The 25856-nt window shown below is 36.1% G+C and overlaps 1 protein-coding gene across 1 annotated transcript in view; it reads left to right on the forward strand.

Annotated features, from left to right (window-relative positions):
• The window catches only part of COG5 (component of oligomeric golgi complex 5), a 353574-nt gene that overhangs the window by 27561 nt on the left and 300157 nt on the right, over nt 1-25856 (forward strand). The window contains exons 4-6 of the mRNA XM_020984583.2: nt 6568-6622; nt 6710-6779; nt 14294-14414. Of these exons, the coding sequence (XP_020840242.1) occupies nt 6568-6622; nt 6710-6779; nt 14294-14414 (246 nt within the window). The remainder of the gene's footprint in view (nt 1-6567; nt 6623-6709; nt 6780-14293; nt 14415-25856) is intronic.

The raw sequence follows: 25856 nt of genomic DNA on the forward strand, positions 1-25856 counted from the left end.
GGTTTAGGCTCTCTACCTAACTCATGTCTCCCTTAGATAACATAGATAACATCTGTCTCTTACTAAAGTGGCCTTTCTCTCCCTTTCTCTCTCTCTCTCTTTTTTTTTTTGGCAGTTGTGGTTAAGTGGCTTGCCCAGGGTCACACAGCTAATAAGTGTCAAGTGTTTGATCTGAGGCCTGATTATCCACTACACCACCTTCTTGCCCCTGCTTTTCTCTCTTTTTCAGTAAGAGTTTAGTGCAAAGGGTGCCTGAGGACTTTCATTTTTCTAAGTCACTCTTATTATGTTTTGGTTTGGTTAAGGTTTGAAAGGGACCTTAGAGGTCATAAAATCTAACTTCCTAACAATTTCCTAAGGCCCAGAGCAGGTAAATTACTTGCCCCAGGTTACACAACAAGTAGAAGATTTGGGATTCCAACTTGTGTCCTTCACTTCCAAATCCAGTTCCCTTTCTACCATGGCATTTTAATGAGTTTTTGTTGTTGTTCTATCCAGATAAAATTAAGCTGCTTATCATAAATGATAAATTTGATAATAACTTTTGGCCTTATCAGTAATCCTAATCTTGACCTACATTCAAATCCCTTCTCTAACAAGTAGTAGCTGTGTAAACCTAGGAAGAACGTTTAATCTCTCAGTACCTCAGACAGCACTCTAAGACTATAATTTGTAAAACAGTTGCCAATCTTCAGTGCAACAGAGGGAGTTTTATAATCATGGAGTCACAGGTCTCATTCAAAAAAATCCAAACCTGTAAGTTTATAGGTCTGTAGTTAGCTGGGTCCTCAGCAGTTATCCAGTTGTACTCTCTGATTTTACAGAGGAGAAAACTGAAGCCCCATGAAGTGAAGTGACTTGCTCCTCTCATGTATCATGGAGGCAGAATCTGAAGCCCTGTTTCCTGACATAGGGAGCATCGCGCTTTTTGTTGTCTGGAAAATTTGTTGAGTCCTTGAAGGACTCAACTTGGTCAGTATTTTGATGATTGGGTTGTATCAATGTTGGTAATTCCCCCATTAGTGTAGATCACAGACCATTAGTCCATTCTCATTCTGTCTGATTTTCCCATGTCTTTCCTTAAATCTTTTCTAGAAGATCTACCCAATGCAATGGAGATTTTCCTTTGCTGGTTTTACTGTTGTGTGGAGACCAGAGCGGCACTCAGGATTAATTTTCTTTATTCTTTCTGTATGACTGGCTCATCTTCTTTTTTGGTCACATATGTATGTCTCTGATGTTTTTTAATGCCATTTTTGTGTGGAAGTTGTCACTAGTCATATGCATTAGCCTACTTAAAAAAACCCGAATGGATTTTTCAGTTTCCCCTTGGGTTACCTTTAATTCTGATTTTTTATTGTGGTTTTTCATGATTCTAAGGCATAAAGTATAATTGGGGGAATATTGCTTTTTGAAAGATGGGTTTTTATGGCGGAGAGCAGCTTGGTCTCATCAGTTTCTGAAATGCAATATAGCTTAATCTCTTTCTCTCATTAAATTCTGGACCCAGTTAATAGCACCTGCCTAAGAAGTATATTCTGGAAGATTAACTCACTGGATTGTCCATCTGATTGCATGTCATAATCTGAGCTGTGCATGTTTTATTTCCTGATGTGAATGGCTGCACCAAATCTTTAGTGAGTGACTGTGGATCTCAGTGAGGAGTTTCTGGAATGTTTAGGACTCAGTGTAGTTTTCACAGTGTCACACTCATCAGAGAATGCGTCAAAATTGCTTTTTTGCCTTTTCTTTGTCTTCCCAACACTGTGCCTGGCAGTTAGTAAGTATTTAATAAATGCTCTTTGCTTGGTCGACTGATAAAAAATTCATTGGATTTCTTAAGCACAGAGTAATTGTAAGGCAGCCTATTGGTAAACAAATGAAACTAAAATAGGAAAGAAATGTTCATGTTTTGTAGGAATTTACATTCTGCTAGAGGCTACTATATGTAAGCAAGTAATGAAGTACAATGCAATTTGAGGAAGGAGAGGATGCTAGGGACTAGAGGAATCAGAAAAGCAAGTACTGAAAGAAGCTAAGGATATCTATCACACATGGGATCTCAGAGGCTACCTAATCTAACCTGTACCTGAGCAGCAGTCCTTACTACATTATACTTGAATAGAGGTTGTTCTTGAAGACTTCTAGTGAGAGGGAACTCTGTATGTTCTAAGGCCACCCCTTCTACTTTTCCATTGTTTTGTTACATCAATCCATAGTTTGCCTCTTTGCTGGCCTCCCCCCCCCTTGGTATTGTTCTCTGGGGCCATATTATAACCCTTCATATACTTGACGACAGCTGTCATGTCTCCCACACCTACCAAGTCATTTCTTCTCCAGGTTACATATCCCTAGGCCTTTCAAAGGATGCTTATAGCAGAAAACTAACCATAGTTGGCTCTTCTGGGCATTCTCCTGCTTATCAATGTCTTTACTAAAATTTGTCTCTAGAATGACTTAGAATATTGCAGAGATTTTTGAACAAGGTCAGAATCCAAAAGGACTATTAACTCTCTAGACCTGGCCACTCTGTCTGTCTTAGTTCAGCCAAAGATCATGTTAATTTTGACTCCCATGGAGCTTGCCATCTGCTAAAACTCCTAGATCTTTTCAAGGCAAATTGCCATTGGGATAAGCGTTCTCTATTTTATCCATATGAATTTAGTTTTTTTTGGTAGGGCTTTACTTTCATCCCTACTCAGTTTCATTGTATTCTTTGGTTCTAGCTTGTCAGGATCTTTTTCAATCCTGACTGTCATCCACTATGTTAGTTGATCCTCCCAGTTTGTGTCATGGGTAGACCATTTCTACTAAATTCACAAACAACCAATATAGTACTGTAATGTTTAAAACCAGAATTAAAATAAAAGACAAAAACTATTTCTGTGTATGAAAGGCAGCTATTACATGTTCTTGACAGTATCTTCCTCACAGGACTCTTTGTAAATCCCAGGGCAGCATGTGTATGGAATGTATTTTAAGCATGGAGGGCAGCCTATATAGAGCCTTAGAGGTGGAAGATAGGAATTCTGGTAATAATATTAAATTGACCAATTGCCCAGAAATGGTAGAAAGGACTAGTGTGAATTAAACCTAGAAAGGTAAGCTTAAATTTCCTTGGTTTAGGACTTTAAGTGCAGATCTGAGAAGTCTGCTACTAATCTAAAGGCAGAAGGGCGCCATTAACAATTCTTAAGCAAAGCAATTATACAGTCAGGCCTGTGCTTTGGGAAGATTATTTTGGCAGCTGTGTGGAAAATGGTAAGGTTCTGGGAGACTGGAAGCTGTTAGATCAGTTATGAGTCAGTTTCAGAAGTCTAGCTGTTGAGGTGATGAGGACAATGAAACTGGACAGTAGATATGTGAATGAAGAGGAGGAGACAGATGTGAGACATTGTGAACATGCAATTCACAAGCGTTGGAAAGCGTTATATGGCAAGGCATAGAGGGAATACAGTCTATCTTGATGGAGAATATACTTACTGATGGGATCATGGATTCATTAATGTGTGTATGAGCACATACTTGTTATGTTTTGGATGATAAGTGAATTTTTTGATGTGAGAATTAAATCAAATGAAGCAGCTAAGTGTCACAAGTTGATAGAACTGTGGACCTGAAATCAGGAAAACCTGAGTTTATATCTCATCTTAGACATTTACTAGCTGTGTGATCCTGGGCAAGTCACTTAACTTCCCTCCCTCCTTCCTTTTTTCCTTCCTTCTTTACCTTTCTCCTTTTCTCCCTCCCTTCCTCCTTCCCTCCCCATCCCTCCTTTCCCAGTGGATAAACAAAGGGAGGTGAGAGGGGCTGGGAGGAATTGTTGGTGATTAATGAAAAGTAAAAAAATAAAAGATAAAGGGGTTTTTAGTGGAGAGTAAGCTTATGGAAGATCAAATAATCAAATAAATCATCTTTGTAACATATAGATCTTGGAAACTTCTTTTTGAGGCATTATAGCATAAATTCTGGGATGGAAGTGACAGTGTCAGGAAAGGGAGCAAACTTTTCTAAGAATCACAAGACTTTCAGAAATTCTATAAGCGTTAATTTGTACTGGTTTTTAGTATGCTAAGTATGAGGTCCTTGTCCAGTGATCCACAATTGGACATACTTCTAGAGATACTGAATAGTGTCAATCTTCACATTCTTTTTATAAATAAACCAGAAAAAAGGGAACTTGCACTTAATTGGAAGACAGTTCACAGGGTTTCCTTGGAAACGCAAATAAAATACTTTCTTTTCTTCTCTCTCCAAGTAAGGTATCACATCCTTACATACTGGTGCTCTGCCCAAAGGGAATGTAAATTTTTCTCTGAAACCTTTTGCTTTGTTTTTTTTCTTAAAGACCAGCCTTAACCCCAAATCACTCTTGTTCCAGATGAAGCCCTGCTTGGTCACCCTTTGGGCCCTAATTGGCTCAGAACAAATGTAAATAACAGTTGTTTCTGTTTTGGCCAGAAATCCTGAAGGTCTTCCGCTCCCAGATCTATTTTTTATAAGAGGTTATTCTTTGTCTGATTTTTTGAAAAATGAAGCCTTAGTCATCGAATGAGCACTGACTCAGTCAAACTGAAACCTGTTAAAGACCTTAGCTTGAAAAGGCCAAGGTCCCCCACTGCATCCTGGGCCATCTGCCGTCCTGATCTGTATCTGGCCACTGGACCCAGATGGCTCTGGAGGAGAAAGTGAGGCTGGTGGCTTTGCACAGCCCTCCCTCACTTAAATCCAATTCAGTGGCATGTCATAGTATCATCTTCCTGATGTCATGGGCCTCTTCTAGAACAAAGGACAAACAACAAAGTATTTGATTTGATTGTACACCCGAAGGTAACAAGAAATATTCATTGCATACGATACTTGATCATTAAATACAGAATTTATCATAAGATTGTGCAAAAGGACCACCATGAAAATGATTTCAGCTTATGTTCAAGCACTTATTGTGGAAGCTGAGGAGTCAGTCAGCAAGCATTTATTAGTACCCACTTTGTGCCAGGGCAACATGATAAGTGCTAGAGGTAGAGAAATTCTACAAAGAACTTGATAACCCTCCAATTTAAATCAGCATGTACACTGATACTTATTAACCTCAATGCAAATGTTGGCTGCAGAGAAGAAGAGAAAAAATATATTGAGAAAACATGGCTCAGAAGTAAGAAATAGGAGAGAGGGCAAAGGCTAGAAGAAATGAGACAAGAAGCCTCATTTCTGTGTCATAAATAGTTTCTTCTAAAAGAAATTTGGAAAATGTTAGACATAGTATTAAATAACATTACAGAAAAATAAGGGTGATTCTATTTAATGGTGAGTAGATTATTGGTTTTTGATATAGGAGTCTTTTGGGGGGGGGACTAGGCAGTGGTGTTAAGTGACTTGCCCAGGGTCACACAGCTAGTAAGTGTTAAGTGTCTGAGGCTGGATTTGAACTAAGGTCCTCCTGACTCCTGGGCTGGTGCTCTATCCACTGGGCCACCTAGCTGCCCCTGTGGGAGTCTTTTCTGAATCAGATGTCACATTAACAACTTGTTAGAGCAATAATACAAATCAATACCAAATTAGAAGAAAGAATAAAAATGTAAACATACAACATCCAGTTATGACAACTCTCACTAAACCTCTTTAAACCTGTTGAAAAATAGGAAATAGATTTTTTAAAAATCCATAAATTGACATAGACTATTATCATTTCCTAAGTTGTTTGATCCAGGACATCTAGGTTCATGAAGGACCTTGAATACATATCATATCAAGATTGGTTCAAGGGCTTGGTTTATCCTGGAGAAGATTCTTGGGACCAGACCAGGGGGCTGATAAAGCTAGACCTTGATCTCCGAGGGCAGAACCAGAAGATGATGTCAACAAAAATATCCTAGCAATTTAGAGATATCCAGAAGTAAAATGGGTTGCCTTAAGAGGTGGTGTATTTCCTCTCCCTTGTTGTCATTCAGTTGTTTTTCAGTCATGTCTCTTTGTGACCCCATTTGAGATTTTCTTGGCAAAGATACTGGAGTGGTTTTCCATTTCCTTCTCCAGCTCTATAGAGGAGGAAACTGAGTCAAGCGGGGTTAAGTGACTTGGTTAGAGTCACACAGTAAATATCTGAGGCTAGATTTGAACTCAGGTCTTCCAGACTCCAGGCTCAGCACTCTGTCCACTCTACCATTTTGCTGCTCTCTTCCTAAAGGCCTTCAGATAAAGCATGAATAACCACTTGTCAGGTTTATTGTAGTGGGAATTCTTTTCAGGAGTGTGTTGGAATAAGTGGCTACTAAGATTCCTTCCAACTCAAATTCTGCTGTTCCTTGAAGATGAGAAGTTGAGTTGAGCTAGTGGAGGAAACACCAAGATGGGTGTAATTATAGATCTGTTAGAGCACCAAGGATTTATAGTAAAATTAGAACGAAGATCTTTTTTGTGTCCTATTATTGTGTTACCTAGAGAAATATAATAGATCCATAAGTTATTTTTTTCCAAGTTTTAATAATATTCTTATCTTCAATCTCATTTCTTTTAGGACCTATCTTCTACTTTGTAGAGTAAAAGTAAAATGTTACTGTTTTCTAGGTGTTCTTCAAATGATGCAGACAAGAATTGGGGCCCTCCAGGGAGCTGTTGACAGGTAGGTTCTTGTGCAAGAGCACAGGGGAATAGAAAGATGATATTTTTATTCTCTGCTATTTTAAAATATTATTATTATTTTTAACAGGATTAAAGCTAAAATTGTTGATCCATACAACAAGATAGTAGCACGCACGGCACAACTGGCGAGGCTTCAGGTATGTTGTCTTCTAAATTTTTCCACTCTTTATTGCTCAAAATTTTTATCCACTTTGAATTATTAGTGGTAAATAGACAAAAGCATAAAAGTTAGGTTATTTGAAATGCATTTTTAATGAATGCGGAATGACAGGAGATTATAGAGGGAGGGAATTAACATACATTTCTCAAAGCTGTATATCCAGTGCAAAAAAATAGTTTAGTCAAATAATCTTTCAAGTAAGGTAATCCTATTCCTTTTCGCTGTGTATGCAATTATATATATAATCATTTGAGGAACTTAACCAGGATTCATATTGATTCTGTCTAAATACGTTCTTATACGTATGGTCAGTTGTCAGTTGTGTAGGTCAGTTTGTTTTATAGTACTTACCCTGAGGTGCTTACACTGAGTATAATAAGCAAACAGACTACAATGAAGATTATGATGATTTCTGTACCAAAGTCCAATATAGCAGATGATGAAGTAGAGAAATTCTATGAAGGACTTGACAAAATGGTCAAAATTAATTTGATACGTACTTTCGCTATTCTTTGACTGTGATGTGAAACATGTATTAGAAGTTCACTAGAATAGTCTCTGTACTGCCTGTCCCCTAAGAGCTGGAATGGCCCCTTCTTAGAATCAATCCCCTCAATTCTTCAAAACTTTGCTTAGTGTATGATCCTCTCAGCAGCTAGTGCCCTCCTCCTCAAAAACTTACCTTGTATTCATTTGCATGTGTTTTGAATATTCCTAAATAGATACATATTATCTCCCCTGATAGAATGTAAGCTAATGAAATTTAGGGACAGTTTCATTTTTTGTCTTTGTATTCCCAGCACCTACCGCAGTGCCTGGTATATAGCATACCCTTAATTGTTGATAGATTGACTTAACTGGGAGAACTATATTGGAAAATGTGGCTTGGGATCAAGAAATGAAAGCTATTATAGGTGTGTAGAATACTCAAGTGTTGTATATGTTAAAATCGTGAAAATTGTCTTTAGGAAGAGATTTGGAAAGTGATGGAAGTAGAAGAAAAATAAAGCTTTTTAGGTTTTTGTAAATGAAAGAAAGAAAAAAATGCTGTCATTTTCTCCTTTTAAATCGAGAAAAAGAATATACAAGCTTAGAAAATGCTAAATGTGAGATTTAATAGTAAAATTTCATTTTGTATTTGAAAAGATCTTTGATGGGTAACAGCCCCATACTGTGTACTTTTAAAATTACACTTTTATGGATCCTTTTGGTATTTTCATATTTTTGTAACTGTAAAATTTAATCTTACTTAAGATCCTACATTTCTGAGAATTTTTGTTAACCGATATAATTCTGACAGCTTAGAGTATTCTTTTTTAAAAAAGAATCGGAATTTTATTGAAATTGAAGTTACTTCTTTGTTGCTTTTTTTTTTTAAACCAAAACTTTGTTTTCATTGCTGTAGGGAGCACTTGGTGATGAACTTCCCTTACCAGTGCAGACCTGGACCTTCTTAGCAGCTTGTAGACTTAGGGAGCTACCTGGAGGACTCAAGGTTGAGTGACTTGCTCAGGGTCTTGTAGTGAGTATGTACCTAAGGCAGGACTGCACAACCTGTGGCCCACCGAAGTATTTCGGGTAGCCCTTTTTCCCTGGGCCGCCCAAAATCCTTTGGCGTAGCTGCCAGCCACTTGTGGCCTTTGGGCCTCAGGTTGTGAAGGCCTGACCTAAGGTGAACATGAACCAGGTCTTCCTGAATCTTAGAGCAGCAGCTCTCTGTTCACTATGCCAGTTTTAGAAATCCCAGGAACTTAGTACTTTTTTTTTAATGACTTATTCACCTACCTAAATCTTTAACTACTTAATCTCCCATAGCTCTCAAATCATGGCAAGACAAGCATCATTATTACAAACTTGAACAGAGAAACATTATGTATAAAAACAGAGGATTTGATGTAAGCCACTGTAATATTCAATACTAAAGAAATTTGCTCATTGCCTATTGCCTTTGTATATGTTTATTGTTTTAACTTGTAAATAAATTTTCTGTATATGTTCCTTTTGAGAAAACTTGGTAAAATTTAAAAAATGATTTGGAAAAAATTATTAAATCGTATTTTGATATTGACCCTTTACATATATATATTTTTGGCTAGGCAGTGGGGTTAAGTGACTTGCCCAGGGTCACACAGCTTGTAAGTGTTATGTGTCTGAGGCTGGATTTGAACTCAGGTCCTCCTGAATCCAGGGCCAGTGCTCTATCCACTGTGCCACCCAGCTGCCCCCAGACCCTTTATATTTATATACTATTCATGGTGAGACAAATATTTGCAGTGGATAGTGCTGAACTTAGAGTCAGGAGGACTTGTATTTTGAATCCTGCCTCACACCCATGGGAGGCGGTATGGTAGAGTGGGAAGGGCACTGACTCTGAAGTTGGAGGACCAGGGTTCAGGTCTCATTTATCCTTTCATGGTCTCAGTTTCCTCATCTGTAAATTGAAAGGATTGGACTAGATGGCCTATTAGGTACCTTTCAGCTCAAAATCTGTGACCATAACTTACTTTCCGTATGACTCTGGGCAAGTCACTTGTTTCCTCATATTTAAACTGAGAATAATAATAGCTTCTACTTCACAAGGTTGTTGTGAGGATCACATGATATAATAAAATGTGTAATAATAATTGCTAGCATTTATAGAAGGCTTATGGTTTACAAAGCCCTTTACAAGTATTACCTCGTTTTATCTTCACAATAAGCCTGGGAAGTAGATGCTTTTATTATCCCCATTTTACAGATGAGGTAACTGAGGCATGCAGAAGTTAAATGATTTGTTCAGATCTTCCTGACTCAGGTCTCGTGCTCTAACCACTGCCACTACTTAGTTGCCAGTACACACACACACACACACACACACACACACACACACACACACACACTCTCACACTCTTTCATGTTTTGACTGTTTTTTCAGAATTTTGATGTCTTAAAAAACCACATAATAGCACTGAGACTTGTTTCCATTTAAGATACTAGTTGACTTGTTATGATTAGATCAAGTAACAGATAATGGCCTTAATGCTTTTTAATGTCACTAAATGATTTTCTGAACAAGATTAAATGACCCACATGGACATTCAAAAATTGACATATTTTTCTACTCATCAATATAGGCTTTGCATTGGCTGTTCTGTTAACAGGTTTTCAGTGATGAATCATAATCTAGCCATGGCAGAAAAACTTAATCTCTACATTTTATTTTCTTTAAAACACATGATTTAGTTAGGAAATGATAATGAAGAAATATTACTTTGATTTCATTTAAGGATTAGGTGGAGCCTCACTAATTCTGTACTGGAGTCCTTGCTGTGGCACTGCATAAATTTTTTTTCTTCTATATCTTTGACATGAGGTATCATCAAGACCCATATGATGTTGAATTTTTCTCTGAACAAATTATTGTAGCCTACTTCTAGTATGACCAGGTAATTAATTTAACTAATAATTTAAGAAAACTTGGGGAGATTTAGTCTTTCTAGGATAGGATTGTTTTTGTATGAGAATGTAAGGTGATGGTAGTATGTTTTTATCAAATTATTTAAATGGTATTTCATTTATCTTCGGCTGTTTTATCCAATTCTGTATTTAGATTTAAGAATAACATGTTTTGAACGTGAATTGAGAGAGCAATATCCATCCTGCCTATCTTTTTTACCTATATGTATTAGCAAAACCTTTTTCATCATTTATTTATTTATTTATTTATTTTTTTGGCTAGGCAGTGAGGTTAAGTGACTTGCCCAGAGTCACACAGCTAGTAAGTGTTATGTGTCTGAGGCCGAATTTGAACTCAGGTCTTCCTGAATCCAGGGCTGGTGCTCTATCTACTGCACCACCTAGCTGCCCCCTTATTATATTTTTATAGACGTTTTCTCAGTTTATTACTAAAGACTTCTTTGTTTTATTAAAAAATCTTTATTAGTTAATATTTAGGGACAAATACTGGATATTTTCTTAGATTTTTTTTTACACATCTGTTTTTTGTAATAAAGTTGAAAAACAAAATATTTTGATATTATGCATGATAATGAATTTCTCACGTTGTACTTAAAAATAGATCATGTGATTGGCAAGATGAGTAGTTGCTTTTTACAAATCTTTGAAACTTAAAAGCTTTAGAAAAAGAAGTTATGCGCCAGATATAGAATCACTAGTGCTGACTCCACAAGATGAGACAAACAATCCACAAGATTAAAAACCTTATGAAATAACATGAAGAAGTTAAATGAATGTATTAAGTGCCTATTATGTGTCAGACGCTATTCTAAGTGTGTCTGCACAAACACTCCAAGTCAGAGATTTTGGAAGTTTGAAGGCAATAGGATATTCTTCAAAACTCAGAAGCTTAAAGTTGAAACACAAAATAACATAGTATTAGCTTAGCCTAATCATCAAAAAAAGGTGGAGGTGAACAAAAGAGGCATTCTTCCAGAAATATTAAAAGGCTCATAGAGGAGCAGAATAGTTAACTTGCCAACACCCCAAACAAGAGAAATATAAGCTAGGTACATAAGATATGAAAGTATTATTATTAACCAAAGACTAAAGAATTCAGCTTTCTTGTGTGAAAAGTTTTTTTAATGCAGTAAAAGATAAAAGAAAAAACAAAGAGGATCATTAAGGGACAAAAAAGATCTAAGGAGCTCAAATTTTAAAAATTATAAATGAGGAAGGAGAAAAACTGAATTAATAGTTCTTGGGCTAAATCCCATTGTCTTGTATAAGTGAAACAGTCTCTTTGGTGGGATGGATACCACAGTGGGAAGTTTCATAATTGGAGAGAGAGAAGGTGAGAGACTAGGGGAGCTAGAAATATACCCCCAGCCATTGCATAGGTGACCAGAGAAGAGCTAGCAATTTTATTATTCTCTCAACGTAAGTGAGGGCTATCAAATAATAGGATAAAAGCAACTGAGGGGAGAGATTAGGATGAGGGGAATGAAAAGGGAATTCTCATCCTGGAAGGGAAAAGAAAAGAGTTTCACTAAACAACATTCCCATGGTGAGATAAGGTTTAGTTCTGTGGTTTAGACCAAGTACCTTATGATGAATATTACTGAGGGTAGAAAGGGAATGAATGAACACATTAGGAGACTACCCTGTGTGATATGGTTATCTTCAATAACAGTGTCCCACTCCAGGAGTGTGGAGGGGAACATTTGAGCCCAGGGCGTTGAGGGAGAGGTTGAAATATAGAACTGAAGATGAGATAATCTGGCCTTAGGGGTAATCAGTGTTCATTATAAAGGCAGGACTGGGTCTCATGTCGTGGGACACAGAATAACTCCTATCACACAATGCTATTTCTATGTGACACCTGCTTGCATCTGCTGCTCTGCCTGATTTCAACTCCTGAGGAACAAGTTGCCTTTTTCAAAAGCTCATCACTTCTAATCTCATCACTGTGAGATGCTAAATAAAAGTTCAATTGACACCATCTTCCTCAGTCTCCTCTCTCCTCTGTTTGGAGGTCTGGAGGGGGAAGTAACGAACTCCTCCCAATTGCCTTCCTTTGTAGAGGAGCAAGAACTGGACTTCAGCTCACCCCAGTTTGCATCTGCTATGATGCCTGCTTTCAACTCCATGGAACAAGATGTGCCCTGTGTCTCCTGCTCTCCACTCTCCTCACTCCATACTCACTTTTCTTTCTCCTTTTGTGTCTGTTTCCTCCTTTAAGTGGTAAGATTCTGGAGGGCAGGGACTATCTTTCTTTTTATCAGTTGTATCCCCAGCGCTTAGCATAGCGCCTGGCACATTGTAGAAATCCTTTTTTTGTTTGTTTGTGAGGCAGTTAGGGATAAGTGACTTGCCCAGGGTCACACAGCTAGTAAGTGTCTGAGGTTGGACTTGAACTCAGGTCCTCCTGACTCCAGGGCCAGTGCTCTATCTACTGCTCCACCTAGCTGCCCCTTTAAGTGAAATAATCTCTGCCCTCAGGGAGCTTACATTCTTTAAAAAAAAAATTTTATTTAAAAGAGGCACAGCAGAAAAAAGAAAACCTGGGATAAGATCTATGAATGCAGTGATGTAGATATGAAGGAGGGAGGGAGAGAGAGAGAAATTGAGAGAGAAAGAGAGAGAGAGAAGGGGGGGTGTTAGATTTGGCATCCTAGAAATCTCTATCCTGGTGAATGGCTCAAAGAGAATAAAGAAGAACAAGTAAAGGTAAAGACTATGAATTAAAAAATAGAATTCAGAATAAGCTAGACGAGAAGAGAAATAGGAGGACAAAGCAAAGAAGTTTTTCTTTATGGAAAAAAAAAGATACGGTGAAAGAATATTACTTAAAATAAGGAGGCAGGAATGAGGAAGGACCATTCTGAATTTTACACTTAGTTGGGGAGGGGAAAAAGCATGAAAAGAGGTGAAACGTACAGAGAAAGAGAAATTAACCATTTAAGTTAAAGAACTTGGTATAGGACCAATAAATGAGAAGGTAGATCAGACAAGAGTCTTTGTGAATACACTAGCATTGGAGTAGTGTGAACAAAACAAACTACAGGGATAAAGCATTGACTTTATAGAGTTGGGATAAAAACTGATGCAAAACAAATAAATGGAGGAAAACACAAACCTTTTGATAGCATTAGAAAATTAAATGAAAGACATAGGATGAGAGGTAAGAAAACAAAAATAAAAGCAGAATAAAGACAAGCTGTAATAAAAGTTAATATGGAACTACAGTCCAATAAATAGGAAGTATTTAATACAGGGAAGGTATTAGAATTAAAAGAGGTTGAGGAAGTCTTCCAGGAAGTGAGATTGCTTCAGTATTAGTCCCTTTGAAATTGTGGTTGGTCATTTCATTGATTAGAGTTCTTGAGTCTTATAAAGTTATTTTTCTCTATAATGGTATTATATAAGTTGTTCTTACTGTATTCTGCATCAGTTCATATAAGCCCTTCTGCATTTTTCAGAAGTCACCCTTTTATCTTTTCTCATGGGTGCTTCCTAATCGTTGTGCATAATTTCAATTTAATTCAGCAAACAATTAGTATGTATTATGTGCCTACCTAGTAGTACCTACTACCCAGTGCTAAACACAGAGCCTGGCACAAAGCAGGTGCTTAATAAATGTTTATTGAATTGAATGTACAAGACATTGTACTAGGAGTTGGGAATACAGAGATAAAAAATGTCAATCTCAAGGAGATTACATTCTCCAAGCATAGACTGGAGTTCATTATACAAATTAAATATTTTATTTCTTTGTGCTGGTTAATCATAATAGCAGCTAGTATTTATATAACCCTTTAAGGCTTGCAAAATACTTTACAAATATCTCATTTAGTAAATTTGAAAGCTTTAAAAGGATTCTTCAGGTTTCTGAAGTAACATTACTGTTGATTAAAAATGGTGCTGGAGAAAGATTGATCTTAAGTATTTTGAAGGACTTTTGAAGAATATTTTGAAAGATGCATATATTTGTAGCTTCGATGATAAAATTTTATGAATTGAATGTACACTTCTAATATCCTGATATTTGTGCAGGTAGCCTGTGATTTACTTCGGAGAATAATACGCATCTTGTATCTCAGTAAAAGACTCCAAGGACAGCTACAGGGAGGAAGCAGAGAGATAACCAAAGCTGCTCAAAGTCTCAATGAACTTGGTAAGTCCTTTTCCGCCACCAAAATTACGTCGAGTAATTTTCTTTGCTGTTTAGTTTATTGTCAATTTCTAGTAATGTGTTAAAAATTAATAAGCTGGTCATAAGCTCTGTCTTTTGGACAATAGATAAGGGGATGTGTAATTTAGGGAAAAGGAATTGTTCAAGAAGAGACTTCCTATTGAGATTTTGTTACTCGCCTGTTTGATCTTGGACAAATTATTTAACCTTTGCAGACCTTGGTTTCTACCTCTGTAGAATTGTGAGAGTTAGATTAGCTGATTTCTTAGGTTTCTTCCATTTCCAAATCCTGTGATCCTATAATGTATTTATGATCTAAAAAGACTTCAAGTTGCAAAGCTTCAGATTGATAAAACAGCATGATGTTGATGTTTAATAACATAGCATTAACTACCCAAGCCCCAGTTAGACTGAGTTCTGTGTTATTTAAACTGGAAGTAGTTGTGGCAATGGAGAATTAGAAAAATGTACTTAGTAACCTTCATCTGAAGATTTCAGTGGTACAGTGAATATACTGCTGTACTTGTATAATAATACTTGTAGGTCTTTCCTGGTTACTGGGTGTTTGTGAGGCACAAATGAATTTGTATATGTAAATCATTTTGCAAACTTCAAGAGCTATGTAGATATAAAATCTTTATATATTATTAAATGAAAGTTTTCATCTACATGGGGTCAGATTGAAATTGCTAAAACAGGTCATTATTCTGTCCCACTATATACATCCTTAATAATAAATAAGTGAGTATTAAGTTCATTAAAGCAATTATTCTTTAATATTTAATGCTTCATATATAATATTTATATTGCATAGGTAAATAAAATAATTGCTTTTTTGTTGTTGAACAAAATTATCAGGGTGTAAGCTTGACTTCTGTATACTCTCTGAAAGCATCTGTTGTATTCCAGAAGAGAAAGGGCAGTGCGTATGATGTATTTCTCATCAAATACCTATGTGATTTTGATTTTCTCTACAAAGTTTCTATTTTGAAAGCTTTTTGTTCAAGTAACTCAAGACTTTGAGTATTTGATATGGAAATGTCAATTAAAATATTGTTTTTAAGTTTTTATGGATCAGTGTTATATCTGAGACATTATAGGGAACAATTCAGGCTGTGTTAATGTTCCACTTCCATTTTAGTTTATTGCTCAGTTTTAAAGGATATTTTGAGGTCTCTACTTTTGGCATGGGGATTTGAGTGTTGGTCTAGGAAAAACAGCAAGTTTCTGATGAATTAGTCTGACTACTAGGTTAAGTCTTTACAGGTAATAGGTAGGTACAAAAATTCTACAGTTTCCAGTAGTGTGTTATATAATTTCTACCAATGTCTTGCATAATCTAGAGTGATTACAAAGTGTAAGATGCTTAAAGGTGTGGCTTTGACTTTGCCCTGAATTGCCATCATGAATTACTCCTTTACATAGACAAGTCCAAGCCATTTGTTCTCTGTGACTTTGTTTACATAGTATTGGCTAAGTTCATATGTACATTGATTCCATTCTTGTATCTTAGCTGTTTCATAGACTCCATCCAGATGTGAATCATTTTTAGGTACATTACATTAATTCAGTGGCATTAATATGTTCTCACTTTTTACTGTTGCCTGGTGAAATGATGTTTGCATGTGCCAAAAGTGTTTCAGTGGGTTTGTGACTTGTTTTTCTTATGTTGTGAAAATGCCTTGTCAGTTGAAGTGCTAACCTTTCGATAGTTGACTTAGGCTGATGACAGGCTCTGTATTTTACTCATATTGTGTCTGGGTTTTTGCTAAAAGACTTCTGGAATCTGTTATGGTTCAATTTAGTTCTACATTGGTCTTATATAGGTGTTAATTGATTTAAATGTATTCTCATCAGGCTTTGATTTCAACATGCCTTTAAATTTCTTAGTACATTTAGCTACAACTTTCTCCTTGATAGACTTATGCTCTCTGTGTCTTAGCTGGTGAGGAGCTAAGTATTTAGAAGTATTACCTTCTTCTATTGATTCAATTGACTTACAGATTTAAGCTTGAAGCCTTGAGTTTCCATTTTCCCTTGGCATATGTTAAAAATTATATTTGATGAGTCCAAGTGACATTTTGATGTAATTGAAGAAAGATTTCACTAGATGAAGAAGCTATCTGATATTCTTTTTAGTGGAGAACTATAATATGATGTTGTTGGTGTACATCAAATAATTAAACTTTTTTTTTATCCCTCTTAAACTTGGAAATCTTATTCACATTTTAGAGAAACAGTAATGGATTTAAGGCTAGGCACAATGAAAATAGTTTTATACTGCTTTCCTAAAAAATGCTATGATTTTATGTCAATTATTCTTGATAATTTTTTTTTGTTGGTGGCATGTTTAAATAGATATTAGTTTTCTATATAAGCATCAAATACTTTAGGTTATCACAGTTCTTGGATCTGTTAGATCTATTTGCAAGCTGTGAGTATGTAAACAAGTCAACAGTTTGAGATAATGATTAAAGGTAGTATAAATGTAATAGCAGTTTTGGACAGCTTGTTTAGTAATTACTGTCTCAATAATAAGTTGATCTTTATACCCCTGGGACTTGTTGACACACTCTTTTTCCTTAGATGATATATTATTTCATTATTTATACATAAATACACACACACAACACACATACATATATACATACACACATACATATACTCTGTGTATGTGTGTGTGTGTTTGTGATACAAGCTGTGAATGCTTTGCATAAAGCATATAAACAGAGTTTGGCCTACATTTGGAGGGGTCATTTGTGGCAAGGCATGGTTATATTGATGTAGTGGTCAATGCCATCTTCTTTGAAACTTTTCTAGTAAGTGTGGCATTTCTGATTTGTTTTGGTTTATCTTATCCATTTGTGTAATCAAAAAATGAAAACTTATTCTTCTGTCCTCTAAATCAAGATGATTATCAAGACAGTTTTTTGGGGCTGACTTTTGATCCTGTGTTACCTCATTTTCTTTGATGCTTTAGAACAGTTGTGCCCTTATCAGGATGCTCTCCTGGTCGCTGATATTGAACAGAATCCAATTTCACTTGGATTTCAGGGTTCATGGAAGGTTTTCCCAGCTGTCATAATTGTCTGTGGACACGCAAAGCCCCATACTGCATATCTCCATGTCTGCCATTCCCCTACTTTTCTGTTATCCTTACTCATGGCATGGATGAGGAGGTTATACTCTTAGGGGTTTGTTATTGTTACTATTGGGTAGATTAATGTTGATAACTTTTTACAGATTTTTTTTTTTTTGGTGAGGCAGTTGGGGCAAGTGACTTGCCTAGGGTCACATAGCTAGTGTCAAATGTGTGAAGCCAGATTTGAACTCAGGTCCTCCTGACTCCAGGGCCGGTGCTCTATCCACTGTGCCACTTAGCTACTCCCCTTCCCCCACCCCTTTTAAAAATTTATTTTGTTTTGGTTTTGGGTGAGGCAGTTGGGGTTAAGTGACTTGCCCAGGGTTTTGTTTTGTTTTGTTTTGTTTTGCTTTTTAAGGCAAAGGTGTCAAACGTGGGGTCCATAGGCAGCATTGCATACCTACCACACTCCCAAGTGCTGCTGATCCAGATTAAAATATAATTGCGAAATATTTAACAAAGTAATTAAAATACCATAGAACATAGATAATGTTAGCATATGGTTTTCTGAGTTCTGGTATACAGTTAAGTGGCCAAGTTTTTATTTGAATTTGACACTACTGATCTAAGGAATCAACATGAAGAAATGGTTCCTCACTTTTAAATAATTATTCATTTTTGTTATTGAATGGAGTTTCAATTTGTACCCGATTCTAGTTATTTTGGACAATCCACATTTTACTTGTACACTTCTTTAAGAACTATTTAAACTAATGATTTTTTGTATTTTTTGGAATGTGTTGTTTTTAAAGTTGCCTTTTAAAAATGAGTAATGCTTGAGTGTTGTTTTCACAGTAGATGCTAAAGATAACAGTGCAAAAATCTGAGAATTAGCTGTTATTTTTGCTCACATATTTTATTCTTAAGTTCCAAAAATAATGTGAGAATATAATTATTAAAAACCAATCAAAATTACTCTAAAGTTTACTGTGCATTTTTTCTTTAATGTCTCTTCAGTCAAAAATTTGCTAGATCATGATTACAGTTTCAGAATCAACAGATGCTGTGATATAATTGGTTGGTTTTTTTTTTTAAAGCAAGCGTGACTATCAAACATAATATTCTGAGTTAATGCAGTGTGGAGTAAAAACCCATTATCCTCCAGCTTGGTATTAGCAGTATCAAGTGCTTTTATAAATAATAAAATACTTAATAATTGTTGAGACAGTATGGTTTATATGGGAATTATATGTGAATGAACCATATTAACATAATTTTTAAGGTTTTCAGATTATATACTGTTTTGTGTTTGCGAAGGCATCATTCACTACTGCATTTCAGTCTTTGCAGTTTGCTTTCACCCTCCCTCATGAACCTCTGAAAGCCCAGAAAATATTGACCCAGGAAATACCCTGAGCAAGCAAAAAGATGGGGCACAGCAATCTTGTAACCCAGGAAGCTTGGGAGTTTCACGGGAAAGGCTCCTCTCAATCTGGGGGAGAGGGAGCAGTACAAGACTAGATGCATCCCCGAAAGCTCCACCTCAGCATACCGGGGGGGATCTTGAGACTCAGGTTGGTGGAGTAGGCAAGTGCCAAACTCCTCCAGAACCTCAATACAGGAAAGGGAATTGGTAGATACCATCTTGGAAAATGACCATGGATGACAGTGTTCTCCAGCAGCAAAAGTCACCCAGTGCCTCAACACATCTCTGGGAAGCACAACTCCAGAAGAGAAAGCACCAGGCTGACAGAAATCCACCAGCATTGAAACATCCCTGTGTAGGGCCTGGATGACCAGTAGCCAGACATTCAAGTGCAAGGCCTCGGTGAGCAGGAAAAGAAACTTTGCTCCAGCAGGAGAACTTACCTTTTTTTTGGGGGTAAAATGTCAGAAAATAATATACCCACATCTGAAACCTCAAAGGGGAATATGAACTGATCTCAAGCCCAAAAAGCCTTCTTGGAAAAGCTCAAGAAGAATTTTAAAAGTCAAATAAGAGAGGTACAAGAAAAATTGGGAAAAGAAATGAGAGGTATGAAAGTTAATAGCTTGGAAAAGGAAGGGCAAAAATTAACTGTAGAAAACAAGTCCTTAAAAAGTAGAATTGGCCAAATGGAAAAGGAGGCACAAAAACTCACTGAAGAGAAGAACTCCTTAAAAGGTAAAATTGGGGGGGCAGCTAGATGGGCAGTGGATAGAGCACTGGCCCTGGATTCAGGAAGACCTGAGTTAAAATCTGGCCTCAGAAATTTGACACTAGCTTTGTAACCCTGGGTAAGTGACTTCACCCCATTGCCTTGCCAACAAAAAGAAAGAAATAAAGAAGGAAAGAAGGAAAGAAAGAAGGAAAGAAGGAAAGAAAGAAAGAAAGGAAAAGAAAGGAAAAAAGAAAAAAAAAGATTGCTTTTCACCAAAAAAAAAAAGTAAAATGGGTCAAATGGAAAAGGAGATACAAAATCTAGTAGAAGAAAACAACTCCCTAAAAATTAGAATGGGGCAAGTGGAAGCTAATGACAGAAACAAAAGAAAGAAAAAATGCAAGAAAACGTAAAATACCTCATTGATAAAACACCTGATCTGGAAAATAGATCCAGGGGAGATGATTTAAAAATTATTGCTCTAACTGAAAACCATAATGAAAGAAAGAGCCTGGACAACATCCTTTGGGAAATCATCAAAGAAAACTGCCCTGAGGTCCTAGGACCAGAGAGTAAATTAGTCATGGAAAGAATCCACCAAACATCTCCTGAAAGAAATCCCAAATAAAAAATACCAAGGAATATAGTAGCCAAATTCCAAAATTACCAGATCAAAGAGAAAATACTGTAAGCAGCCAGAATGAAAAAATTTAAATGTCGTGGAACCACAGTCAGGATTATACAGGACCTTGCAGCTTCTACATTTAAAGATTGGAAGGCATGGAATACAATTTTCCATAAGGCAAAGGAGCTTGGATTAGAACAAAGGATCAACTCCCCAGTGAAACTGAGCATAATCTTTCAAGGGAGGAGATGAAATAGAGGACTTCCAAACCTTCTGGATAAAAAGACCAGAGCTCAACAGATAATTTGACCTTCAAAAACAAGACTCAAGAGAGGCATAAAAAGGTAAACAGGAAAGAAAATCCCCCCAACATATTATTAATAAGGGTAAATTGTTTACGTCCCTATAAGGGACGATGACACTTGTAACTCTTAAGAACTATAATGTCACTGTGACATTTAAAAGGCAGTATACTTACACAGAGGGCATGAGTTTAAGTTGACTTTGATGTGATGGTAAAAAATCTAATTAAGTGTTGAAAAGGGATTGTACTGGGAAAAGAAGAAAGGAGAGGCAGACAAGGATAAATTACATCACATGAAAAGGCACAAAAACCAAATCAGTAGAGAGAAAGAAGGGAAGGAGATGGGCATTGTTTGAATGCTTACTCTCATCAGATTTGGTTCAAAAAGGGAATAACATAATCAGTTAGGTATAGAATTCTAACTTACCCTATAGGAAGTAGACAGGGTAAAGGAAAAAGAAAAGGGAGGGGGATAATAGAAGGGAGGGTAGACTGAGGGAGGTGGTGGTTGAAAGCACAACTCTACCGAAGAGGGAAAGGGGAAAAGGAGAGAAAAAAGCATAAATGGGGTGGAGGAGGGGGAATAGGATGGAGAGGAAGACTCGGATAGTAATCATAATTGTAAATGTGAATGAGATGAATTCTCCCATAAAACAGAAAAGGATAGCAGAGTGGATTAAGAACCATAATCCTATAATATGTTGTTTACAAGAAACACATTTGAAGCAGAAGGATACACAAAGTAAAGGTAAAAGGCTGGAGCAGTGTATATTATGTTTCAGCTGAAGTAAAAAAAGCAGGGGTAGCAATCCTGATCTCAGACAAAGCAAGAGGAAAAATAGATCTAATTAGAAGAGATAAGGAAGGAAACTACATCCTGCTAAAATGTACCATAGATAATGAAGAAATGTCATTACTAAACATATATGCATCAAGTGGTATAGCAGCTGAATTCTTAAAGGAGAAGTTAAGGGAGATACAGGAAGAAATAGATAGCAAAACTATACTAGTGGGGGACCTCAACCTCCCCCTCTCAGAACTAGATACATCTAACCACAAAATAAACAAGAAAGAAGTTAAGGAGATCAGTAGAATCTTAGAAAAGTTAAATATGGTTGACCTCTAGAGAAAACTGAATGGTGACAGAAAGTAACATACATTTTTCTCAGCAGTACGTGGCACTGACACAAAAATTGACCATGTACTAAGGCATAAAAACCTCACAATCCAATGCAGAAAGTCAGAAATATTAAATGCGTCCTTTTCAGATCATAATGCAATAAAAATTACATATAATAAAGGGCCATGGAAAGATAAACTAAAAATTAATTGGAAACTAACTAATCTAATCCTAAAGAATGAATGGGTGAAACAACAAATCATAGAAACAATCAATAACTTCATCCAAGACAATGACAATAATGAGACTTGCGGTCCTTTGGGGAAGTTTTATATCTTTAAATGCTTATATGAATAAAATAGAGAAAGAAGAGATCAGTGAATTGGGCATGCAACTAAAAAAACTAGAAAAAGAACAAATTGAAAATTCCCAATTAAATACCAAATTAGAAATTCTGAAAACCAAAGGAGAGATTAATGAAATTGAAATCAAGAAAACTATTGAACTAATAAAAAAAACTAAGAGCTGTTTTTATGGAAAAAAAATAATAAAATAGATAAGCCTTTGGTTAATTTGATTAAAAAAAAAGAAAGAAGAAAACCAAATTAACAGCATCAAAAATGAAAAGGGTAAATTCACCACCAATGAAGAGGAAATCAAAACAATAATTAGGAGCTATTTGGCCCAACTGTATGCCAACAAATTTGACAATCTTAATGAAATGGATGAATATTTACAAAAATATAAATTGCCCAGATTAATAGAAGAGGAAATAAAATACTTAACCCCATTTCAGAAAAGAAACTGAATAATGAACTCCCTAAGAAAAAAATCTCCAGGGCCAGATGGATTTACAAGGGAATTCTGTCAAACATTTAAAGAACAACTAATTCCAATACTATATAAACTATTTGGGAAAATAGGTGAAGAAGGAGTCCTACTAAATTCTTTTTATGATACAGATACTGTGTGGGTACCTAAACCAGGAAGAGCCAAAACAGAGAAAGAAAATTATCGACCAGTTTCCCTAATGAATATAGATGCAAAAATTTTAAATAAAATATTAGCAAAAAAGATTACAGTAACTTATCTCGGGGAGAATACACTATGACCAGGTAAGATTTATACCAGGAATGCAGGGCTGGTTTAATATTAGGAAAACTATCAGCATAATTGACCATATCAACAACAAAACTAACAGAAATCATACAATTATCTCAGTAGATGCAGAAAAAGCATTTGACAAAATGCAACACCCATTCCTATTGAAAACACTAGAGAGCATAGGAATAAATGAAGTCTTCCTTAAAATGATAGATAGCATCTACCTAAAACCTTCAGCAAGCATCATATGTAATGGGGATAAGCTAGAAGCATTTCCAATAAGATCAGGGGTGAAACAAGGATGCCCATTATTACCACTGTTATTCAGAATTGTGCTAGAAATGTTAGCTATAGCAATTAGAGAAGAAAAAAAATTGAAGGAATTAGAATAGGCAAAGAAGAAGCAAAGCTATTACTCTTTGCAGATGATATGATGGTATATTTAGAGAATCCTAGAGAATCAAGTAAAAAACTACTTGAAAAATATACAACTTTAGCAAAGTTGCAGGGTGTAAAATGAACGCACATAAATCATCAGCCTTTCCATATATTACTAACAAAGCCCAGCAGCAAGAGATAGAAAGAGAAATTCCATTTAAAATTACTGTAGACACTATAAAATATTTGGGACTCTACCTTCCAAAACAAACCCAGAAACTCTATGAACACAATTACAAAACACTTTTCATGCAAAAAAGTAAGATCTAAATAATTGGAAAAATATCAGTTGCTCACAGGTAGGCTGAACTAGTATAATAAAAATGACAATTCTACCTAAATTAACTTATTTATTCAGTGCCATACCAATCAAACTACCAAAAAGTTATAATTTATAGAGCTAGAAAAAAACAAATAACAAAATTCACCTGGAAGAACAAAAAGTTCAGAATATTAAAGGAGCTAATGAAAAGAAATGCAAAGGAAGGTGGCCTAGCTGTACCTTATCTTAAATTGTATCATAAAGGAGCAATCATTAAAACTACTTGGTACTGTCTAAGAAATAGGGTGGTGGATGAGTGGAATAGGTTAGGTAGTCAAGGCACAACAATCAATCACTATACCTATCTGTTATTTGACAAATCCAAAGACTCCAGCTTCTGGGATAAGAAATCACTATTTAGCAAAAACTGCTGGGAAAACTGGAAAAATTGTGGCAGAAACTGTGCACAGACCAACATCTTACACCCTATACCAAGATAAAGTCAAAATGGGTACATGATTTAGATATGAAGGCTGAAAATATAAGCAAACTAGAAGAGCAAGGAATAGTTTGCCTTTCAAATCTATGGAGAAGGGAAGAATTTATGACCAAACAAGAGATAGAGAACATTATGAAATGCAAAATGGACAATTTTGATTGCATTAAATTGAAAAGTTTTTGCACAAATAAAGCCAGCGCATCCAAGATTAGGAGGGATGTAGAAAACTGGGAAAGAATTTTTATAACCAGTGTCTCAGATAAAGGCCTTTTTTCTAAAATATATAGAGTCAAATTTATAAGAATGCAAGTCATTCCCCAATTGACAAATGGTCAAAGGATATGAACAGGTAGTTCTTAGACGAAGAAGCTAAAGCTATCCTTAGTCATTTGAAAAAATGTTCTAAATCACTATTGATTAGAGAAATGCAAATCAAAATGATGCTGAGGTACCATATCACACCTATCAAATTGGCTAACATGAGAAAACAGGAAAATTATAAATGCTGGAGAAGATGTGGGAAAATTGGAACACTAATACATTGTAGTTGGAGTTGTGAAATGATCCTACAGTTTTGGGGAGCAATTTGGAACTATGCCCAACAAGCTATAATATTGTGCATACCCTTTGACCCAGCAATACCACTTCTAGGTCTGTATCCAAAAGAGATCATAAAAATGGAAAAGTGACCCACATATACATAAATATTTATAGCAGCTCTTTTTATGGTGACAGAGCATTGGAAATTGAGGGGATGTCCATTAATTGGGAAATGGGTGAACAAGTTGTGGTATATGAATGTAATGGAATACTGTTGTGTTATAAGAAATGATGAGCAGGCAGACTTCAAAAAAACTTGAAAAGACTTACATGAACTGATGCAGGGTGAAATGAGCAGAACCAGGAGACATTCTACATGGTAATAGCCACATTATAGGATAACTGACTTTGATAGACTTGGTTCTTCATAGCAATTCAGGAATCTAAGACAATTCCAAAAGATTCATGATAGAAATTGCTGTTCACCCCCAGAGAAAGAAATATGGAGTCTGAATGCAGACGCAAGCATACTGTTTGCTCTCCTCTTCCTTTGTTGTTGTTGTTGTTTTATTGCTTCATTCTCATGGTTCCTCCCATTAGTTCTAATTGTTCTTTACATCATGATTAATGAGAAAATATGCTCAACATGAATGTATATGTAGAGCCTATATCAGATTGTATTCTGTCTCCAGGTGGGAGGAAGAAGGGAAGGGGAGAAATTTAAAACTCAAAATCTTATGGAAGTGAATGTTGAAATCTAAAAATAAATTAATTAAAAACAGTAGAAATTTTAAAAAAAGGTATTGAGACTTGTTTGGCTCAAAGGACTAAAGGTTCCAGTTGTTGGCATCACTTCCTGGTTAAATGAGTGAAAAACAAGCAGTTTGGAAGAGGAACTCTTAGATATATAGCTGATGAATCATAATGGGTAATTCAGGCCAGGGAGCTTTGCTCCCTGAACCAACTACAGTTGTCCTCAGTGCCTATCTTTGTTGAATTTCCTTCTGCTATGACTAAGTAAATCTCCTTTTGTTGACTATTGAATATCTTATGAGTGTTTCATTTTGTTCTAATATTGAACTTAAAGTACCAGGAGACTGGCCCAAGTCAGGCCCAGACCAGAATAACATTTGTTGGGGATTTGAAGATGGAATTTCTCTTCAGGTATGGCTGGAATAGGTGGCCTCTGAGCTCCCTACCTATTGTCTGGTTCTAAGAATTCATTTTGATGAGTATAGGATCTAGACTCCAAAAAGGAAGAACCCTACACTGTCCCACATGGCCAAATCTCTGGCATTTGCCTGAGGCT

The sequence above is a fragment of the Phascolarctos cinereus genome, unplaced genomic scaffold (genome assembly GCF_003287225.1).
Source record: "Phascolarctos cinereus isolate Bilbo 61053 unplaced genomic scaffold, phaCin_HiC Scaffold_1;HRSCAF=81, whole genome shotgun sequence".
Lineage (NCBI taxonomy): Eukaryota > Metazoa > Chordata > Mammalia > Diprotodontia > Phascolarctidae > Phascolarctos > Phascolarctos cinereus.